At 43.1% G+C, this 21,051-nt stretch overlaps 1 protein-coding gene across 8 annotated transcripts in view; it reads left to right on the forward strand.

Annotated features, from left to right (window-relative positions):
- The window catches only part of LOC117047418 (schwannomin-interacting protein 1), a 365,411-nt gene that overhangs the window by 320,924 nt on the left and 23,436 nt on the right, over positions 1-21,051 (forward strand). The window contains exon 1 of one of the 8 annotated variants that reach the window (XM_033150556.1): positions 13,518-13,741. The exons of the other annotated variants lie outside the window; for them this stretch is intronic. Within the exon in view, the coding sequence (XP_033006447.1) occupies positions 13,664-13,741 (78 nt within the window). The 5' untranslated portion in view covers positions 13,518-13,663. Of the gene's footprint in view, positions 1-13,517; positions 13,742-21,051 lie in introns of those variants that run through there. 8 annotated transcript variants of the gene reach the window in all.

Consider the following 21,051-nt stretch of genomic DNA (forward strand, 5'->3'; position numbering starts at 1 on the left):
ATATCTTCGTACACCACCTTTACATGACTGGATTACTATCCCAGTAGAAGTGATTAATTTAGATTCTGGCTTGATTGCTGTGGTTGGGGGTGCATTACTGGGGGGAGATATACCATTTTAAATCTACAGTTAAAAGAATATTTAATGCCAAACGAAACACAGAAAATTGCACTGGTGTCGGTGCTAACCAAGTGTATGCAAGTCCTTTTCATAGGCTCAACTCCAATCTTTAGAACATATATTTCAGCTCCCACCTTCTAAAATTTATTGAACTTGATCCACACTAAATTAGTCACGCTTTTGTCCCATTGAAATCAACAGGGTCATGGAGAACTTAATTCCCATTGATTACAGTGGGGCTAGAGCGTGACTAACTTAGTCTGGATTCAGCCTATTTTATTTTTTGCACAGCACGTAATCAGGAATAAAATAAAGGTGTAGAGGAGCCAAATATACTGAATTTGCAAGTTGTTTACAGAAAAGTGCAAGTGTTGTAGGGAAAGGGATGAACCAAGATGGAGAGGGAAAGTCACTGTAGGGAACAGATCTAACAGTATGTTTAGTCTGTGTGTTCCTACACATAATGAAGGTAGAAGTGCAAAAATAGGAACCAAGTAATGAGCAGCTGCAGCTTTTTAAAATATTATTTTGTGAGTTTTAAGATTTTCCATTCCAGCAACAGTTTTTGGATAACTGCTCCCCCCCCCAAAAAAAAAACTTTCCACTTGCATTTTCTCCCATTTTTGGATTTCTGCACATTTTAGCCCATGTTCTGCTTAGTCAATAGCACCACATTGACACCTCCTGGCATTTTAGTAAATAGCCCAGTTGCTGCGTCACAAAAGAATGCCCGACAGCCACATTTTGTAATCTGGTAGGGGTCAAAGGTTGCCCATTGTTTCCTTTGAAATGGAAGTCGCTTCTTTGGCAGCCGTGATTAAGAGAAGGGTGCACTGAACACCATCAAGAACCGCTTCTGATGTTGGGGTGGTTTGCTCTATGGCACATTTGTGCATTTTATGTATGTGTTTGATCATAACCCATCTCCGCTGTGGGGGCACTTGCTGAGTTCTGCATATGAACCTGGGAAATCTTTGCAAAACAAAATTGTCGCCTTTAAAAGAAAAGTGGAGCAGGGAAGGTGTCTTGTGTAAAACACCTTGTTTAGGGTGCCACACAGTTCACCAAAAGCAAAAGAAACAAAACAACAAACCCATAAACCTGGTGGTTGCATTTTTAATCCATCTGTGATGTGGAATCCGGGGTTTTAGCATCACACTGGAAGCTATAAATGATTAGATTTCAGCAGGCCAGGCCATAAGGGCAGCTTCTCTCAGCGGGGGATGGGAAAATGTCAGGAGCTGCCACTGCTGCTGTCACAAGTGCCATCTGTGGTTAAATAATAAATGCCTTGTTTTGCATCATACTGTAAGCCAGATCAGAGCGGGTTTTTTTTTCATTGCCCTTAGCAGAGAATATCTGTATCCTGTTAAAGTGTAACACACTCTACTTTTCAGAGATATGCTGTTTAAATATTGGAGCCCCTTTTCTCCTTTAATTTAGAAGAAAAGATTAATAAGGGCCTTCCCACATACAGTAATATCATTTGCCACCTAATATTGTGCTTGCTGCTGAGTATATACTTGACAGGGAACTGCAGCCAATCCTGGCCCTCTGAGCATACCTGTATGCTACTGTTACTAACATGCTCGATCTTTGATGTGCCTTGTTATGAGTAGTGTCTGACTAAGACATACTTTGAGCAGATGCATTGAAATTGGTGGGCTTTAGACAATCATGACTAACCTAAATCTGTCAATTTCATTGGGCCTATTCTGATGTCATAGGCTGCGTACACATCATGGGTGATACCATCGTTCCAAGGAGATAGTTCCATCTGGCAAGCAGAAATGTTTGCACTAGTGCAGGCATAGGGAACCTTCGGCTCTCCAGATGTTTTGGCCTACAACTCCCATGATCCCTAGCTAACAGGACCAGTGGTCAGGGATGATGGGAATTGTAGTCTGAAACATCTGGAGAGCCGAAGGTTGCCTATGCCTGCACTAGTGGAACAACCTCTCCTCTTCCCCCATGTGCTAACCTTCCAACCCTCCTGAGCAGAACTGAGGAGGAAACAGGGGTGGGGGGTGGGAGTCCTCTTGGGTTATCAAGACTTAGTGCTCTGGCTTCCACTAGCACTACAGCTTACTTGAATCTGGCTCTATAACATTAACGTACATTGGAAACACAGTTCACCCCCTCAGAGAATTATGGGTACTGTAGTTTAAGGGTTGCTGGAATTGTACCTCTGTGAGGGGTAAACTGCAGTGCCCACAATTCTTTGAGAGGGTGAAATGTGCTACAAAGGTGCTTTAATGGTATCACACAGCCTTAGTTGGGTGAAACCATAGGTGTGCAAGCTTTAAGAAACAACCCGTAATGAGTGACTGACCCTGAGATTGAAAGGTGATATGAAATATTCACAAAATTATGTACAGTTGGGAGGGGATACTGGAACTAATGGTCTCCAAGCAAAACTGTTGGCAGATCTGGGCAAACAGAATGTGTTTAATGGGCATAGAGGGTTATTCTTAGGTGTAGAAGCAGCTTTTAAAAAATAGAGACAGTTTTGTATAGAGACATGGTTTTGTTGCCACTGAATATGAGACCAGTGTGGTGTAATGGTTAAAGCATTGGACTAGGGCCCAGGAGAGCCCAGGCTTCACATCCCCATGCAACAGGCTTCCTCAACCTCGTCCCCCCAGATGTTTTTGGCCTACAACTCCCATGATCCCTAGCGAGCAGGACCAGTGGTCAGGGATGATGGGAATTATAGTCTCGAAACATCTGGAGGGCCGAGGTTGAGGAAGCCCGCCATGTAACCACAAGGCAAAAGAGAACCACATGTGCCACCCACAGTTCCATGGAGGAAATGTAGGGCATCAATGTATTAAAAAATAAACACAAATTCTGGCTACAAATGTGAATTTTATGCACTATTCAGATGCTAGCTATTGTTGATAAACCATATAGTTACATTTTTTTAAGCCCCACTAGCATCTTAGCTTGGACAACTTACAGAATGGTACCTGAGGAAGACGTTGGAAGGTAGAGACTAGCTCAATTATCAGTGGCTCCGTGGGCTGCATTTGGGATCAAGATTGGTTCCTTGCCCAGGATAATGGGGTCACCAGAGGTAGCATTCACAGCCTGGTGATTTCCTGAACATACTCCTTTGTTAGATTTATATCCTGCTTTCCTGTCTTGATGGAACTGAGAACAAAAGTCCATAGTGTCCCCAGGTGCTTTTCCATCCAGGCAGTAATCAAACCCAGGGGACCTGCTTAGTTTCAGCATAGTGGCTGCATCATGTGTCTCCTGATTGTGCCTAGGGACGATTTGCTTACTCATATGGGGAAGGAAAAAAGAAAGAAAAGCCAGATCAGATCAAAGAGATCAAAGTCCAGCTTTGTGTTTCCAGCAGTGACCAGCCAGATGCCTCTGGGGAGCCCAGAAGCAGGACTTGAAGGCACCAGCCTTCGCCTGGTGTGTCCCAGAGGTTGTCAGCCGAAAGATTCCATTTTAATTGACAGGCTGATCATCTGTGAATTTGTTTAATCCTTTTTATAACCATCCAGGCCACCTGCCACCATCTCATCATATGGTGGTGAATTCTATAACTTAATTATGTGCAGTGTGAAGAAGCACTTTCTTTCGTCTCTCCTCAGTCTACTACTGATCGGTTTCAGTGGGTGACTCCTTGTTGTTGTTCCTCTTTCTCCATACCTTCCTTAATTTTAAGGAGCATCCCTTTCAGGGATGTTCGTCTGGCACCATCTGTGTGGTCTTTTCAGCACCAAGCAATTGCGCCTTTCAAATGATTTATGCAGTCTGGGCCTCTTGTTTTTTATACATGTGTTTTGATTTCGGGGGTGCTGTGGCTTGTGGCCGGTCAGATGGACGGGGTACAAATAATAAAAATGTTGTCATTGTTGTTGTTGAATTCAGGTACTTGTTGGGGCTGTATTGATGCTGCAAATATGCTTGCGCTACTGACTTCCATGCATGCAAACCCTCCAAGCACACACTGAAAACAAGCACCAGGGGGTTGAGAGAGCCAGAGGATTTGGAGAGCATGTGGACAAGGGAGAAGAACAAGAAGTCCAGTTGTCCAAGTGGGGAGGCTTTGCTTTTCCCCTTAAAAAGAAAAAGGGTTTACTATTTCTTGGGTAGTCACATTCAGAACCCATCAGTATATATGTGATACAGTGGTACCTCGGGTTACAAACACCTCGGGTTACACTTCGGGTTACAGACTCCGCTAACCCTGAAGTAGTACCTCAGGTTAAGAACTTTACCTCAGGATGAGAACAGAAATCGTGCGCCAGCAGCGCGGTGGCAGCAGGAGGACCCATTAGCTAAAGTAGTACCTCAGGTTAAGAACGGTTTCAGGTTAAGAACGGACCTCCGGAACGAATTAAGTTCGTAACCAGAGGTACCACTGTATTGAATAGAGCTCTATTCAGGCATTCACCATAATTGCACAGTTACCATCCCATAATAAGGGGAAGAGCAGGGATGTGCTTTTTCTGCCACCCCTCAAATTATATCCCCTGCTGTCTTCATGTTTTGGAGAAGAGGGGAGCTATCTTTACATGATCAGGCCGCTAAATCATGTCAGGGATCTACATTTGTAGAGAAGGCTGCCCTCTTCAGACCTCCACTGAACATGAAGGCAGAAGAGACCCAGTAACCACAGTCCCATTCTCCCCCTAACACAATGCTAATTGCATGAGCATGAATGCCAGATGACATAGGTATTCACCAGCCTGGTGCCCTCTACTAGTTTTGGACTACAACTCCCATCAGCACCAGCCATCACAGCTAGAGGGCAACAGGTTGGCTAGCATACGAGTTTAGTCAGGAGACTTTGGTGAAGCACTTCATCCAAAGCTTTTTGAGAGCCCTGCTCTTGAGGGCAACTCTGCAAACCCCTTTGGAGTTGGACCCCAAACACTCTGAACACGGGTGCAGTCACCCTTCCCTGAAATCTAAACACAAATCTCGCTCATCCCAATGACCGGGATTCTCCCACTTTAATTTGACCCGGGGCAACTTCCCATGAATGTGAACATTTTAAATGAACACTGTATCTACCCTTGCCAAAGACCATAGCTTTATGTTATGTTCATTTCTGAATACAATGTATTAGAACCCATTAATGGCTAAAGGAAACACTAAAAGGTTTATATATCTACTATTGCAGAGCAGTTCTGGGGGATGAAAATCTTTTGTATTATTTAGGTCATCGGTTTGAATCTCTTCCCAGATCAATGGTGACATACAAAATTAGATCATTATTAATACAGAATTTTCATAACCTCCACACTTTTATAAATACGGAATATCCTAATGGGTCCCTGGTTCTCTGCTTAAAATTACTGGGTGCATTTTCTATACATTAATCCACACTAAATGAACTCTTAATATGGCTCCTAATTATTATCACCCACTTCTAACTCTGAACTGCTTAGATCAGGGGTAAGCAACCTAAGGCCCGTGGGCCAGATGCGGCCCAATCGCCTTTTCAATCCGGCCCGTGGACAGTCCGGGAATCAGCATGTTTTTACATGAGTAGAATGTGTCTTTTTATTTAAAATGCATCTCTGGGTTATTTGTGGGGCCTGCCTGGTGTTTTTACATGAGTAGAATGTGTGTTTTTATTTAAAAGGCATCTCTGGGTTATTTGTGGGGCATAGGAATTCATTCTTCCCCCCCCCCCAAAAAAAAAAATATAGTCTGGCCCACCACATGGTCTGAGGGACGGTGGACCGACCCACAGCTGAAAAAGGTTGCTGACCCCTGGCTTAGATGGTGGTTACCAGCACAGAGGCATCATTTGTCTGAAGCATGATTCTGCAGTCGTGAGAGTCAGAATGACTTGCTCACAAATAACCGGCTTCAGACTGTGGGAGCTTCGCAAATGGGTTGCCTTGTCAGTTCCAGAAACAACCTGAAATATTCCCTTTGCTTTGGAGGGGAAGCTGACGGTGTTACATATAAGTTTCATATCCATGCTGATTTTAGAGCTTAACATACTGTTTTTCCAAAAACAAAATAATATCTGGGATAAATTGGAAGTTTCCCTAGAAGCCTCTAGGAGTTCCACAACTATGTTTACCTATAGATCAGGCAGTAATTACACAAAGCACATCAAAACATAGAAGGAATAGATAGATATAGATATAGATATAGATATAGATATATAGTTTCAGTTCCTCTAGGAAAATATCCCCTTCTCCAAAAACATGTTTGCTCAGACAGAGGCAAATCAAGCTCCATAGCAGGTCCAGGGTTTGGGGCTGTGTTAGCCAAATATTTTGTTGATCTGGCTATCCAGCAGTTACAGTAGCAGCAACAGGTTTCAGGCTACAGTATTTTGATTACTCAAATAGCTTTGGACAAGTGAACTGAATTTCCAGGATGTCATTTGGGTGGGGGGAAGTTGTTCCTATGCCCAGGGCTCCTGCATTCTTCCTCTCCTATGCAAGTTTTTATAGTTTGGTGTATGGGTTCCACCCCGCCCCCATCTTTGCAACTGTTTTGTGCTTCCTTTCCTACTCTTTCTTTTAAGATGTCCAAAGCTACTGTCAGGAAGCCATGATTTTGGCTTAGACCAATGCCTTTTTTTTAACATTCAGTAGGTTTATAGCAGGCATAGGGAAACTTGGCCCTACAGATGTTTTGGGACTACAACTCCCATCATCCCTAGCTAACAGAACCAGTGGTCAGGGATGATGGGAAATGTAGTCCCAAAACATCTGGAGAGCCGAGTTTGCCTGATTTATAGATTTCCATGCATAATCTGTGCTGGAAAAATATAGCCATTGTTGCCATCATAAGATTTTAGACACCTGGTGTGACCAGGCAGTCTGATATAATAAGCATTGGTCGAAGCGGGCATCTCCAATCTTTTGGACACATCGGCAAACTGAATGGAAGGTTATGAGTACTGTGCACACACTATAACCATGTACATGCATGCACACTCTTCCCCACCCCTTCCCAGCTAGCATTTAGGCTTGGAAAAGTGTTTCGGTTCTTTTCCAAGACAGGTGCTTGGGGCGGGGGGTGGGGAGTAACCATCTGGGAGAGTGCAACCCATGTGTTAAAGGAAATATGTTCAACAAGTTTTTTTTTAGAGAAAAGACCCAGAAAATTCTCACCAACATGCTGTTTTCACAGGCTAAAATTACATGTGCTATTTCCAGGGTATCCCCCCCCCCCCAAAGGAGAAGGATGACAGTGACTTGAAAGCAGCATATGTGATTTTATACATATATATTCAGACAGGGGAATAGTTGCTATATTTTAACACATGTCACCATTGGAAGGGACCACGAGGATCGTGTATAGTCCAGTCCTCTGTGATGCAGGAACCTTTCACCTAACGGGGGGCTCAAACCCATGACCCTGAGATTAAGAGTCTCATGCTCTGCCAGCTGTGCTACCCTTCATCAAGAGTGGGGAAGACTACAACCAGGTGATATGTGTGCCTGCCCACCAGTCCTGAAAGACCTACATTGGCTACCAGGAAAGATGGAGGGAAAGATGGAGGGCACAAGGAGAAGGGGACGACAGAGGATGAGATGGTTGGACAGTGTTCTTGAAGCTACTAACATGAGTTTGGCCAAACTGCGAGAGGCAGTGAAGGATAGGCGTGCCTGGCGTGCTCTGGTCCATGGGGTCACGAAGAGTCGGACACGACTGAACGACTGAACAACAACAACGTTTCTGAGCACAATTCAGAGTGTTGTTGACCTTTACTGCTTCGGTCCTATATACCCGAAGGAGCATCTCCACCTCCGTCATCCAGCTCTGAGGACCTTCTGGCAGTCCCCTCATTGTGAGAAGTGGAGTTACAGGGAACCAGGCAGAGGGCCTTCTTGGTAGTTGCACCTGCCCTGTGGAATGCCCTCCTGTCAGATGTCCAAGAGATAAACAGTCATATGATTTTTTCACAGACATCTGAAGGCAGCCCTATTTCAGTAACCTTTTAATGTCTCATGTTTGGGTGTGTTCCTTTATATTTTGTTGGAAGCCACCCAGAGTGGCTGGCGCAACCCAGTCAGATGGGTGGGGTACAAGGAATAAATCATTATTACTCATACTATGTGCATAGTATGTGGGATGCGGTGGCGCTGTGGGTTAAACCACAGAGCCTAGGACTTGCTGATCAGAAGGTCGGCGGTTCGAATCCCCCCAACAGGGTGAGCTCTCGTTGCTCGGTCCCAGCTCCTGCCCACCTAGCAGTTTGAAAGCACGTCAAAAGTGCAAGTAGATAAATAGGTACTGCTCTGGCGGGAAGGTAAACACCGTTTCCGTGTGCTGCTCTGGTTCGCCAGAAGCAGCTTAATCATGCTGGCCACATGACCCGGAAGCTGTACGCCGGCTCCCTCGGCCAGTAAAGTGAGATGAGCACCGCAACCCCAGAGTAGGACACGGCTGGACCTAATGGTCAGGGGTCACTTTACCTATGTGCATTTATTACATGCATCTTAATTACTTCATTCTCCCTCTGATCTCATGGGTTATGAGGAATATGTATAGGAGGATCCTTTGATTCCCAACTATAATCTGTACTATTTTACATTTACTTTGTAAGGGTCTTGCTGCTTCTTCTATACTTACTGTAGCCAGGGAACATGTAGCATTAGCAAGCAGTACGGTATTTTTCTGTGGTTGTGGAAGATGGTTTTAATGTCCTTACTAAGTTGTCAGCAGCACATACATAAAAGATGAATTTGCTTGTAATGCGGGCATATTTAATTCTGACTCATTTTTCACTCCCACGGAGAAATGGAAAAAAGCTTGCATCCCACTAACAGTGCCATTGTGGTGTTCAGGAAAAGGGAGCATGTGAGTATTTTGAAAAGCTGTGAATGACGTGTGAACATTTTGTTGCAATTTAAAGTTCACAGCAGTAAAACTAACAAACATGCCTTGTAAATCTGCACCCCTGTAAATGAATGGGTTTTTCTTTTGTTCAACTGATAATTGGCTTATAGGTATAAGTCAATGTTATGGGGAGGGGAGATAGAATGGGGGGAAGGAAGAATTAATTTTAGCAACACTAGGAAATGACACGCTGAGTCAGCTGTGAGGATGGGAGCCATAAAAAAGTAAAGCATATTAACATAATTCCTACGTGCAGAAAAGTAATTACATAGAAGCCTACTAGGAAAATAATTGAATTTAGCTAGCCCAATATATTAATGCATGCCTTCTGTTAAACTTTTGAATAGTGCGTATTAGAGAGATCTTTTAAATAGTCTTGCCTTTTTAGAGTTGCTAGTAAATGTGTTGTAGGGTCAAATCTTTTATGGGTATTTTATGGGAGATTTAGAGGGAGGATTTTAAAGGCAGCTCTATAATCTCATAATCTTATAGTATACATTTCACACCAGTTCTTGTTTCATTGGGGTGGGTCACCCAAATTGTCTTCCTTAATGCTTCCTCCCTTAGAAATTTAGGCACTTATCCAATTCCGAAGCACTTACACGTAGATACGAGTAGTCTCATCATCCTAAGTGCTTTTGTGGGAGGAAAGCGAAATGTAATAGCCTACATTTGCAAAAAGGCCTTGGGAAGTTCTGATGTCATTATGGAGTCCAGTCAAAAAGGATGATTCACCTTGTTGCTGAAAATACTATTGATAAAGCGATGTAGCCATCAACAACTGCAGATTGTAATGCTGTATATTCTGGCGTATAAGACCACTTTTTAATCCAGGAAAATCGTCTCAAAAGTTGGGGGTCATCTTATACGCAGGGTGGAGAATCTGTGGTCGAGTATATCTCAAACTCTATATTTTAACTGGAAAAGTTGGGGGTCGTCTTACACGCCCAGTCATCTTATACGCCGGAAAATACAGTACCTTAAATCTCTATTGCTGTAGTACAGGCATGTCCAACCACAAGTAGCCTGAGATCTACCATCCAAAATCAAAAACTGGCAGTGATCTACCACACTCTCCCATTGTCATTCTTCAGCTTAAACACATTATATTTGGCAGAGTTTATGATAAAAATAATAACAAATGATAGTCACTTCCATAAAACCTGAAAAGTTTGTCATAAATCAAAATGTTTTTAAAAATACATCCTTTGTATACTTGTAATAGCATAAGAAATTAGAAGACGCCTGCTTCTTGGGAGAAAAGCAATGACAAACCTAGACATCATCTTAAAAAGCAAAGACATCACCTTGCCGACAAAGGTCCGTATAGTTAAAGCTATGGTTTTCCCAGTAGTAATGTACGGAAGTGAGAGCTCAACCATAAAGAAGGCTGGTCGCCGAAGAATTGATGCTTTTGAATTATGGTGCTAGAGGAGACTCTTGAGAGTTCCATGGACTGCAAGAAGATCAAACCTATCCATTCTTAAAGAAATCAGCCCTGAGTGCTCACTAGAAGGACAGATCCTGAAGTTGAGGCTCCAGTACTTTGGCCACCTCGTGAGAAGAGAAGGCTCCCTAGAAAAGAGTGAGAGAGTGGGGAGGGGTATTACTTAGAAGGGTGGTGGGAATGGGTGATTGGCTGATAGGTGTGGAAAACCTGTTGAAGACTGTTAACGACTGCAATTGGTCTTACAGGGAAAAGCAAGGGGTGAGATGGCTAAAGATAGCTTTGTCGTGTATAATGAGATAAGAATCCAATGTCTTTGTTCAGGGGTCTGGTGACTTCTGTTTCAGTGTATCTGAAGAAGTGTGTATGCGCACGAAAGCTCATACCAAGAACAAACTTAGTTGGTCTCTAAGGTGCTACTGGAAGGAATTTTTTTATTGTTTAAACAGTTATTTTTAAACAACCACAAAAGCTCCTGATTGCAGACCGGGGGGGGGGGGGACCTGCATTTAGGGCTTTTCTGAAGGATAACAGAACTTGTGGTGGTGGTGTGTGGAATACACATTTTTTTGTGCAGAGGGCATTTCTGAGATACGAAACTACTGCTTTTTTATTAGCTTCAACTTGTAGTTTCATCTGGCCACAATCAACTGTATTTCATTTTAACTATACTGTAGTTTGAAACAGACAACATCTTATAATGGGTCGTAAAACTTAACAAATCTTAACCAACCACAGTTAAGATTAACATTATTACCTGAAACCTAAACTTTGTTTAAACTGCGGTCAATAAAAAAAGGAAAGCAATTTTTTTGTAGCAGCTTGTTCCTGAGGGAGAACATGCAACCCTAAGGCAAGCCTTGTCTAGACTCATTCCATTCACTATAAACCATTGTTTATTGCGACATACTGATATGCAGCCTATTAAGGTGTTTCCCATGGATAAACATGAAGAAAGTATTCGGTGAACAAGAAGGAAGTCTGTGCTTCCCCCACTGCCGTAAGCTGCATATTCCACATCAAATGATGATGATGATTTATTAGTTATACCCCGCCCATCTTCCAACAAGAGATTAAAAATACATTGAAACATCAGTCATTAAAAACTTCCCTAAACAGGGCTGCCTTCAGGTATTTTCTAAACTTCAGGTAGTTGTTTATCTCCTTGACCTCTGACGGGAGGGCATTCCGCAGGGCGGGTGCCACTACCGAGAAGGCCCTCTGCCTGGTTCCCTGTAGCTTTGCTTCTCGCAGTGAGGGAACCACCACAGAAGGATCTCAGCGTGGCTCAGGTCCTCCCCCTGCCCCCATCCCTTGTGCTTCCAGGAAATTCTCTTGATGGTTACTCCTTCACTGAATTATTTTGGAGTGGGCGGGGAGGTTTCCTGCTTCCATTGACATGAAACATGTGCTATAATCATCCTACCGTTTTGAAGTTTCATAAAGAACAAGAGACTGCACAAAATCGAGAGAGACAAGGCAGAATGGTGCCAGTTATCCGCTATTACAAGATTAATGAATGACATGACCCCCCAAAGTGGCTGGTTGGCTTTTATGGAAAAGCAGCATGGACTCCAGATGCACAGCATGAGAGGCAGCGGGGAATGTGTGCAGTTTCATCTCCAAAGCGTGCGCTCATGCGGTGTCACTAAGCTCCAAGCTTTCCTGAGATGTGCACCTGTCATTGGGGCTTTGTCTCAATCTGAGAGGCGAAGTGTTCTAAGCATGTGCATTATGCATACCCGGGCAGATCTCATAACGTTGCGGTTGGCAGCAAACCTTCCAGGCTGCAGCTTGAACTTCAGAAACGCCTTTACGTATTGTAAACTACTACAGTGGAACTTCAGGTTACGTACCCTCCTCTTTACGAACGCTTCAGGTAACGAGCTCGGAAGGAGATGCTCCTGGCTGCAAACTTTGCCCCAGGATGTGAGCCGAAGTCGCGCGGCAGGAGGCCCCATTGGCAAAAGCGTGCCTCATGTTAAGAACGGTTTCGGGTTAAGAACGGACCTCCGGAACAAATTAAGTTCGCAACCAGAGGTACCACTGTATATAGTAAAAATATTGAGCTGTATCCAATGGCATCAGTCAGCTGGGATCCCACCACTTACCACCACAGCAGCCCTCTTAAATCTGCTTGGGTGGGGGTCTCCCAGTGGGGAGGGGGCTTGCAGGGAGGAGAGGGAATTTCTACGAACCATTTACCTCCCCATTTCTCTGTGGGAAAGCCCTGCAGTCAGCTAAGTAACACTGTTGGCTACAGCCCACTTATTTTCAGTACTCCTGTTTTTTTCTGAGCAAGTCCCTGAAGCAGAAAAATTGCCCAAGAGAGGATTCAGGGGATGCATGTGTAAGTAATGTGCATCCGAAGAAATGTCTGTAAATTGGAGTGATACTGGACATGCTCTGTAACTATCTACTTGGGTTTTTTTTTCTTTGCTTTCGTTAATTAGCTAGATGGAGGAAACCTACTTATCAATTTGAAAGAAAGAGGAAAAGGAAAAGATGCAGGTTGTCCTTGTCCCCTGCTCCTCTGCTATCCCCCCCCCTTTTTGCAGTGCGTTAGACTGCATTGGAGGCTGGAGTGCCCCCAGGTCTGGACAACCTGGGATAGAGGGGCTCCTTTTAAAAGATGGGACCTCTAGAATTTGACTGTGTGCTTCTGGGCCCTTTGGCCTGCTGCTTATGGCTGCGGGCCATGCGGCCTTGGCTTTTTATATCATTCTGCTTTGTACGTAGCAGGGGTGTGTGTGTTTTGCTCTGGTGTACTCTGCTAGGCAGGCCTTTCCATCTATTTTTAACCTGCACTACCAGTGACTAGAGGAAGATTGTTGCTTTCCTTGTGTAACTGGCGAAGAAGTGTAATCAGCTGGCTTCAACTCAAAGCCAGCCTTTACTTTATTAGGAGAAGAAGAAAAAGCAGCATACTTTGGAGTGGATTGTAGCTGCATGCTTCAGAGGTAGGTGATAGCAGCTGGCGAGAAGATCAGGCTCCTGACAGGTCCCAGTGTCCGAGGACAAGAGACTTTTAACAGCCGGGAATGGACACTCTCATTGCACCATAGTGAAAGAAACCTGGCCATTTTTCTCTGAATGAAAAAGAAGACTGAAACTACTGGTCTGGTTTTAAGCTGCCACCTGAAACTGCAGTTTTAAAGAATGGGCTTCGGGGAAAGGAGACTTGAAGCGCAGAATAAGTTGCAGGCAGAAGAGAAATTGACCGGTTTGTTTTCCTAGGGGTTTTTAAGGGTTAAAGGAATGCATTTGGATAGTGATGGAATGGATGACATCATCACTGAAGTATCCACATTGGATGTGGAGGGGAATTATAAAAAGGTAAGAGACACAAAAGGGCTCTTTTGTCTGGGAACAATTGCTGCTGTTTGCAGGAGAGAAACAAATCAGGGCTATGCAGTTGCAAAGAAAGAAAGAAAGAAAAAGCATTCACAAAACATCCTTCCAGGATGCAAAAACAGAAATAAATGTGCATGTTCATGACAGTGTCTCTTTAATTTTGCTATATAATGACATTTGTTGTCGTGATAAATGCTTAGACCAATTTTCTGTTAAGAATATTGCATTCTACATACTTTTTGGTTTTGCTATATAAAATATTTTAACTGTCAGCAAAGCAGATCAATGGAAATCAGGTGCTAGGAATGTAGGCTATTGATGTAGTATGTTGTAGTAAGTTAGGCAATCCAGTTTTGATTAATGTTTGAAACTTGAATGGTCTTTTCTTTCTTTCTTTCTTTCTTTCTTTCTCTCTCTCTCTCTCTCTCTCTCTCTCTGCTCCCCCCCACCAACCCATTGAATAGAAACTTTTTTAATTGAACAGTACAGTGAGTTTACCCAGGGTGTGGAGAGTTTATATAAACTGCTGCATTGGCATGTCTTTAAAAAGCATGCCAGCTGCAATATGGAACTTTAAATATAGTAATTGTCTATGTCTGGTAATAACAGGCATACTTAAAAATAACTTTAGCTGCATGACTGAGGTCTTGACATCAAATTACAAGAATATGCCAGTTCTTAGCCTTAAGAGTGCCCAAAATTTCCACTCTTTTTATATTTGTCTTCTTCTGGCCAGAACTTGTTGCCTTAAGAATCTGTTGAAAGGTTCCTATAGATGGGTTTCTGAATGCACAGATTTCCCTTATGTAGGGAATTTGACACATTTTACTTTCACATTGGCTTAATGGAAAGTTTAGTGATACCTACTGTGTTGGCTACAAATACGTTTTGTGATTTATTTAATTCTGCAACTGTATGTATTAATTTTGGAAAGCTAATGACACCTACCTTGTGGGCCATGGAGGCTGTTGTACCAGCTGGGGGAGGCCATAATTCCAAGCATAGCACGCAGTTTGCACACAGAAGGTCCCAAAAGTTCAGTCCTTGACATCTCCCTCTGGTGGAATCTCCTGTAGCATGAAATAGCAGAGACCCTGGAGAAGTGCTGCTAGTCAGAATGTGACTTAGGGACTTGCAGTCTGGCTAACTATAAGGAAGCTTTGTCTACTGTATTCACAGTTGGAGAACTTCAGCACACTAGCTTTATAAATTTGTAATAGTGGGGTCAATTTCTTTTTATAAAAAAAAATCCCATAATGGTCACGAACTCTGATACTAGTGTCTGAGAATATTATCATTTTTCAATCTCGCTCCTTAGCTGGTACCTAAAATATTTGTTTCTGGCTCTTTTGAAGCCTAGATGTTAGGACGTTCAGTGGTTGCCCATGAGTCAAGCGCCAAGATGCAGAACTTCTAAAACTAAGTTCATTATTGTGCACAGCTATGTACAGTGGAGCAAAAGTTCAAACGTTCATCTCATCCCTCTGCAGAGTCCAGGAATGAACTCTTCCGGTTCTTTGTCCAGCAAAAGAGGCACGGGATTCTAAACCCCCACCTCCCTCTTCCATGTCCTTCCTGCATCCGACCCCGGAGCGTGGGAACCTGACCCCGATCCCCGCTTTCCCTGTGGTGCTGAGGCTCTCTGACCCCTTCCAAGCCCCTTCACCGCCTTCCTGTCTCCCCCTCCCCCTCCCCGCTTGAGGAATGGTCGCTTCCGGCGGAGGAGGGGGAGGACGAGCTGGTAAACAGCGGACGCGGGTCTCTGTATTCCAAACGCTCCCGCGACTCCGTCAGCCGCGGGGATGGGTTTTTCCTGACACTAGATATTTGAAATGCAAGTTAAATTTGGATTCTGCCATCTTTGAATTGCCTTTATGTTACTATAGGACCAAATAAGCATTCTAATTATGGTGTTTTGTTTGTGTTTCTAACTAAATTAGAAAACTTAGCAAACTGCATGCAGTAAATGAGATGGAACAATGGAAGTACAATTTGACTTGTTCTGAACTCTTAGCGACTTGCATTTCTGGCTGTCTACCCTCCTTGCAGCCATATTTCTATTGCTATAAATGCCACGTTGGTAAAGTGTTCTAGAGAATATGCACATGAACATATCTACTTAATACAAACGGCCTTGTATTGTGAGAGGAAAGGGGCAATGATACCTAATAAGAGACCTGTCAATTTCATATAAATGTTGACATACTGTTCTCATTGTGCATGTATGCAATGTAAAGCTCACTATGAATGTACACCGTTAACACATAAAACTCATTTATTGGTAATATCTGGAATAAAGTGTCCTTTAAAAGGGTCAATAAAATTATCCTCTGACGTGTTATTGCTGCCGGTTGAGCAATCAGCTAATGATCCTGCTAGCTTTTGTGAGACTCCGGCTCTCCTTTAACAATTCAGACAAAACGATAGGACTAAGTCAGCAGCATTTCTGAAGCACCATAAAAAGCATCAATAAAACTGAGGGGCCGCAAAGCTTATCCAGTGAAGTTTTGTTTGAAACACACCAATTTGGGCCAAATCAAGAAATACTCTTGGAAATAAAGTGCTACATCTGGAGATTTCCTGTATCCCGAGTTACTTCAGCACTGGGTACATATTTGCAGCAAATCTTGTTGGCTAAATTGGTTCTTTCCAAACTGTGCTGAAGACAACAGTTGCTCACCACACCTGCTGAAAAATTAGGGCAAGTCAGAATGGACTGAAAGGAAGCGGCTGTGTTAATCATCTGAGCTAGTAGGACATAACTAGGTAGAACTGGGTTGGCCGTGTAAGTGGTTTTGAAGATACATCTACCATGTTGAAACCATCCAGGAAAATAGAATATATCCTGACATGACATGAAAGCTGCATAAAAATATGAGCATTTTGTGAAATAATAGGACGTGGGCACCGGTGGATGCCACCCATGTTGGATCCAGATTTTGTAGGTTCCTTGGGCAAGACACTCTCCACGGGTCCTCCTCCCTGTGCGATTTTGTTGCCTCATTGCAGTAGGTCCAGTGGACTTTTGGCTGTGTTCCTAACCCCTCCCAATGTGTCAGCAGATGCTGACACTTGACACGGCCTCTGAACACCACATTGGCTACCCTTGATGGTACAGCAGTGGTGAAACCAACTGCATTGTGGGGGGGGTTATACTACTATTTCCCCTTTCGTACAGATTAAGCATGCATTACAGAGCAAAATGTAATTCATGCTATTATGTGAAGGACCTGTAAGTTCTTAAAGTTTTAGGAGGCATCCCCAGAGAATTACAGCTCAATATCTCTTGATATTATATCTGTGCAGCTCCTTGTTTGGTGCAGATCACATGATGGGTATTACCCAGGTTTTACTGAAGCATGTATCAAAACAACCATTCAGGTTAATGGACCCACATTGCACCAAACAAGAATCTTGAGTTTTATGGTGGCTGTGCTAGATCTTTGCATTCTAGCTGAGAGTTGTTGTTGTTGTTTAGTCGTGTCCAACTCTTCGTGACCCCATGGACCAGAGCACGCCAGGCACTCCTGTCTTCCACTGCTTCCCACAGTTTGGTCAAACTCGAGTTGGTAGCTTCGAGAACACTGTCCAAGCATCTCATCCTCTGTCATCCCCTTCTCCTTGTGCCCTCCATCTTTCCCAACACCAGGGTCTTTTCTAGGGAGTCTTCTCTTCTCATGAGGTGGCCAAAGTATTGGAGCCTCAGCTTCAGGATCTGTCTTTGCAGTGAGCACCCAGGGCTGATTTCTTTAAGGATGGATCAGTTTGATCTTTTTGCAGTCCATGGGACTCTCAAGAGCCTCCTCCAGCACCATAATTCAAAAGCATCAATTCTTCGGCAATCAGCTTTCTTTATGGTCCAGCTCTCACTTCCATACATCACTACTGAGAAAACCATAGCTTTAACTATACGGACCTTTGTCGGCAAGGTGATGTCTCTGCTTTTTTTAGAGTTTTGAGAGTTGTTAGAGGACACCTCACTACAATTTGCAGAGTTCCCTGAAGTGAGGGATTGACTGTTAAACAATTTTGGGAATTGTAGCTTTGTAAAGAAGCAAAGGGTCTCCTTTCCATTCTCAGCATCCTTAACAAACTGTGCTTCCAAGGATTCTGTTTAAAGTGGTATGTTACCCTCTAAGTTCTACTCAGAGTGAAATCAATGAACCTAAGTTAACAGTGTCCATTACCTTCAATGGGTCTCTAGCGTTGAATACAGCCCAATAGACAGTCTAAAATAAATTTTAAAAACCAACTTCCCATGAGCTGGACTATTTCAATAGGAAGGCTGCTGAGTTTTTAGGGACTGAACTTGCAAACATTTAGGAGGAGAGGAGAATTATTAAAAAGTAGATCAATGGCCTGTGAAACAACCTTGCAGTGTATAAACATAAAAATATTTGGCCAGCAGACTTGTAAACCTGTTATAATAGCTAGCTCTAACTTGTCTTTAGATGAGTTGGCCAGCTTCCTTAACTGTTGTTTAGCTGCCAAAGTTCATAGTGTAAACCCCAAGCTTCCCATATGCAGGTGCAACATTTGGCTTTTTAATGGATCGGAAAGACTCTATGACCCCTGCTACCACATAGTGAAAAATAAAACCGACATTGTTGGGCCATAAGTGTGTGTACTCTTCCTTATTTAAAAAAAAATGCATAAAACGATTTTTTAGTAACCCTCTGGTGGTCTGCTGTGGACTTTTGCTGTAGCCATAAGGCTGCTTTTCTACCTGCCATTTTATGATGATGCTAATTATGCCAGTTTCCGTGCTCTCATTAGTTACTGTGCTAACTGTGTCATTGCTCCACCCACACAGGCATTTCCAAAGTCTGTTTTGGGGGGGGGGGGCCCTGTGGCAGTTCATTTACTGGAGTCAAATCCTTAAAAAATCTCAAGAACTTCAATCCTAAAAGAAAGAAAGAAAGAAAGAAAGCTCAACAACTTTGGTTGGCCCTCGCGCGTGTTCACTTCATCAAATCCGGCCCTCTTTGAAAAAAAGTTTGGGCGCACCTGGGTCTACCGCTTGCACTTGCAATGCAAGTCTTGCATCATCTTCACAATTTAATTGGTCTTTTCATTCTCCCCGTCTCCTCCCATGAGCTACTCTAATTGTAGGTAAAACATGAGTAACTTAAATATTACGGCCGCAGACCTAATGCATAGTTTGATGCAACCAACAGATCAATTGCACTGATGCACAAGTACTTGCAAATCACTACATGTAGCACTTGAGCTGCAAATTGCACACTCTCTTTTAATCTCCACAAACTGATGCAAGTGTGATGGCTTCAAATAGGGACAGATAGATCAGTCTATTTCTGGTTTCTGTGATATGTTAATCTGTTATTTAAAACCACGGGGTTGTGTCTGTCTCTCCTTCCCTCATGCACCCCAAAAATCAACTTCAGGGGGGCCCCCAATGTCTAACCCCATATATGCTCACTCCAATGTGTGTTGGAGATGTGGAGCAAAGAATGGGGATATGATACACATGTGGTGGTTGTGTGGAAAGATTAAGGTATTTGGGGGGGCAAGTATATGAGGAATTAAAAAAGATGATGGGGATATCTTTTACTAAAAGACCAGAGACATTTCTACTAAGTATAGTAGATAAAGAAATGCCAAAGGTCTCTTCACATGTATTCCTTTCAGCATCTGCTTAAAACGTTTTTGTTTAGGCAAGCCTATCCTGACACACAGATGTTGACATGTTTAAACTCTTTCTCATTTGCTGCTGATTTTTATATAATGTTTTTAACTACTTGTTCTTCAGTTTTTATTGATAGTCGTAATATTTCTTGTAAACTACTTAGAGGTTTTGCTACAATCAAGTGATATATATATATATTGTGTTAAATAAACAAAAAAGGGGGTGACAAGGGAAGGGAGGCGGGAAATCTGCTGCATAAGAGGAACCACAGTGTCGGATACAACACAGACACACGCATCACCTTATTTTCTGTATCTGTTTACATAACATGCATTTAAAATAAATATATTTATATGCTTTTTATCCCCATGTATGCATTTTTGGCATGTTTTATGAGCCAAGGACTGTTATCGCAAAGTTCAAAGCAGCCTGGAAACTGAAAGGGCATTCCAGTTTGGGTATTTAATCCAGGAAATGTGAATCAGCTCAGCTTGCTTTTTAAAATGTGTGCCAGACTAAAGCATCCCTAAGCTTCAGAGCCATGGATCTGGATTTCGGCATGCAACCTTAGTCAATATTTGCCCTTTAAACGGTTGCATGCAGTGTGTAGGAAATCTGTAGATTTTACACTGAGACTTGCACATGTAGCAGGCTCTGTGAAGTAACACTTGACTCACAGGCCGGATTGAGAAGGTGATTGGGCCACATCCAGCCCACGGGCCTTAGGTTGCCTACCCCTGGTCTTTAGCCTATGCCTTTCATTCGTTCCATAGACACAACCACAGTGCTCACACACCAGAAGGGTGATGCTATCAGTTTAGAGAAACCTTAAGGTTTTCAGAAGTACCGGTACAAATAATATTTAGAAAGAAACTTTGAAGGGTTGGGAGTGGGCAAAAGCCGCGTGTGAGGATTGGGCATGTTAGTGGCTTCATATTACTGATGGGGTGGGGCAGAGAACTGAGGGTGGGGGTAAAAGAATGGGGGGGAAACAGGGACCACCTTTGGTTGCAGGTCCCACTCGTTCTTACACTAACATGAGAAATGGAGAGTGTCTTCTTTCTATAAATGCCAGCGTGATAAAGAAGGAGGGGACTTCCGGTGGTCAGCAATTGACAAATGCCTTTTGGGCTTTGGGAGTGATTTGTGGCTCCGTTGAGCATGGACTGCTGTTGGGAGTAATGTCGAAACTTCCATGTGAAAGCTTCATGGATAGCTCCATGGTTAGAGCGTGGTGATGATGATAATGCCAAGGTTGCAGGTTCGATCCTTGCATGGGGCAGCTGCATATTCCTGCAAACTGAATGAGTGACCCCCAGGGTCTCTTCCAACTCTATGATTCTATGACATGCACCAAGCATGCCATTCTTGCTGAAAATATTCTGTTCACCATGGTTTTTGTTGGCTATTGATGTCTGCCCCGTCAAACCTTACAGATTTTTTTGAGTGTTTGACTGGTATTCCTTGGTTTTTATTATTTTAATTGTATTTTTGTTTTGCATATTGTTCTTTTATGATGCCTCTTCATTTGCTTCCTTCTGTAGTGGTTTAGCTTCTAGGCGACTGGATGCTGCTACATCTAGATTTTTATTTTATTTTGACAGGGTCCGAGTTTATCCTTACACAACTGTCTCCACATCTTTCT

This window comes from Lacerta agilis, chromosome 5, assembly GCF_009819535.1.
Source record: "Lacerta agilis isolate rLacAgi1 chromosome 5, rLacAgi1.pri, whole genome shotgun sequence".
NCBI classification, from domain to species: domain Eukaryota; kingdom Metazoa; phylum Chordata; class Lepidosauria; order Squamata; family Lacertidae; genus Lacerta; species Lacerta agilis.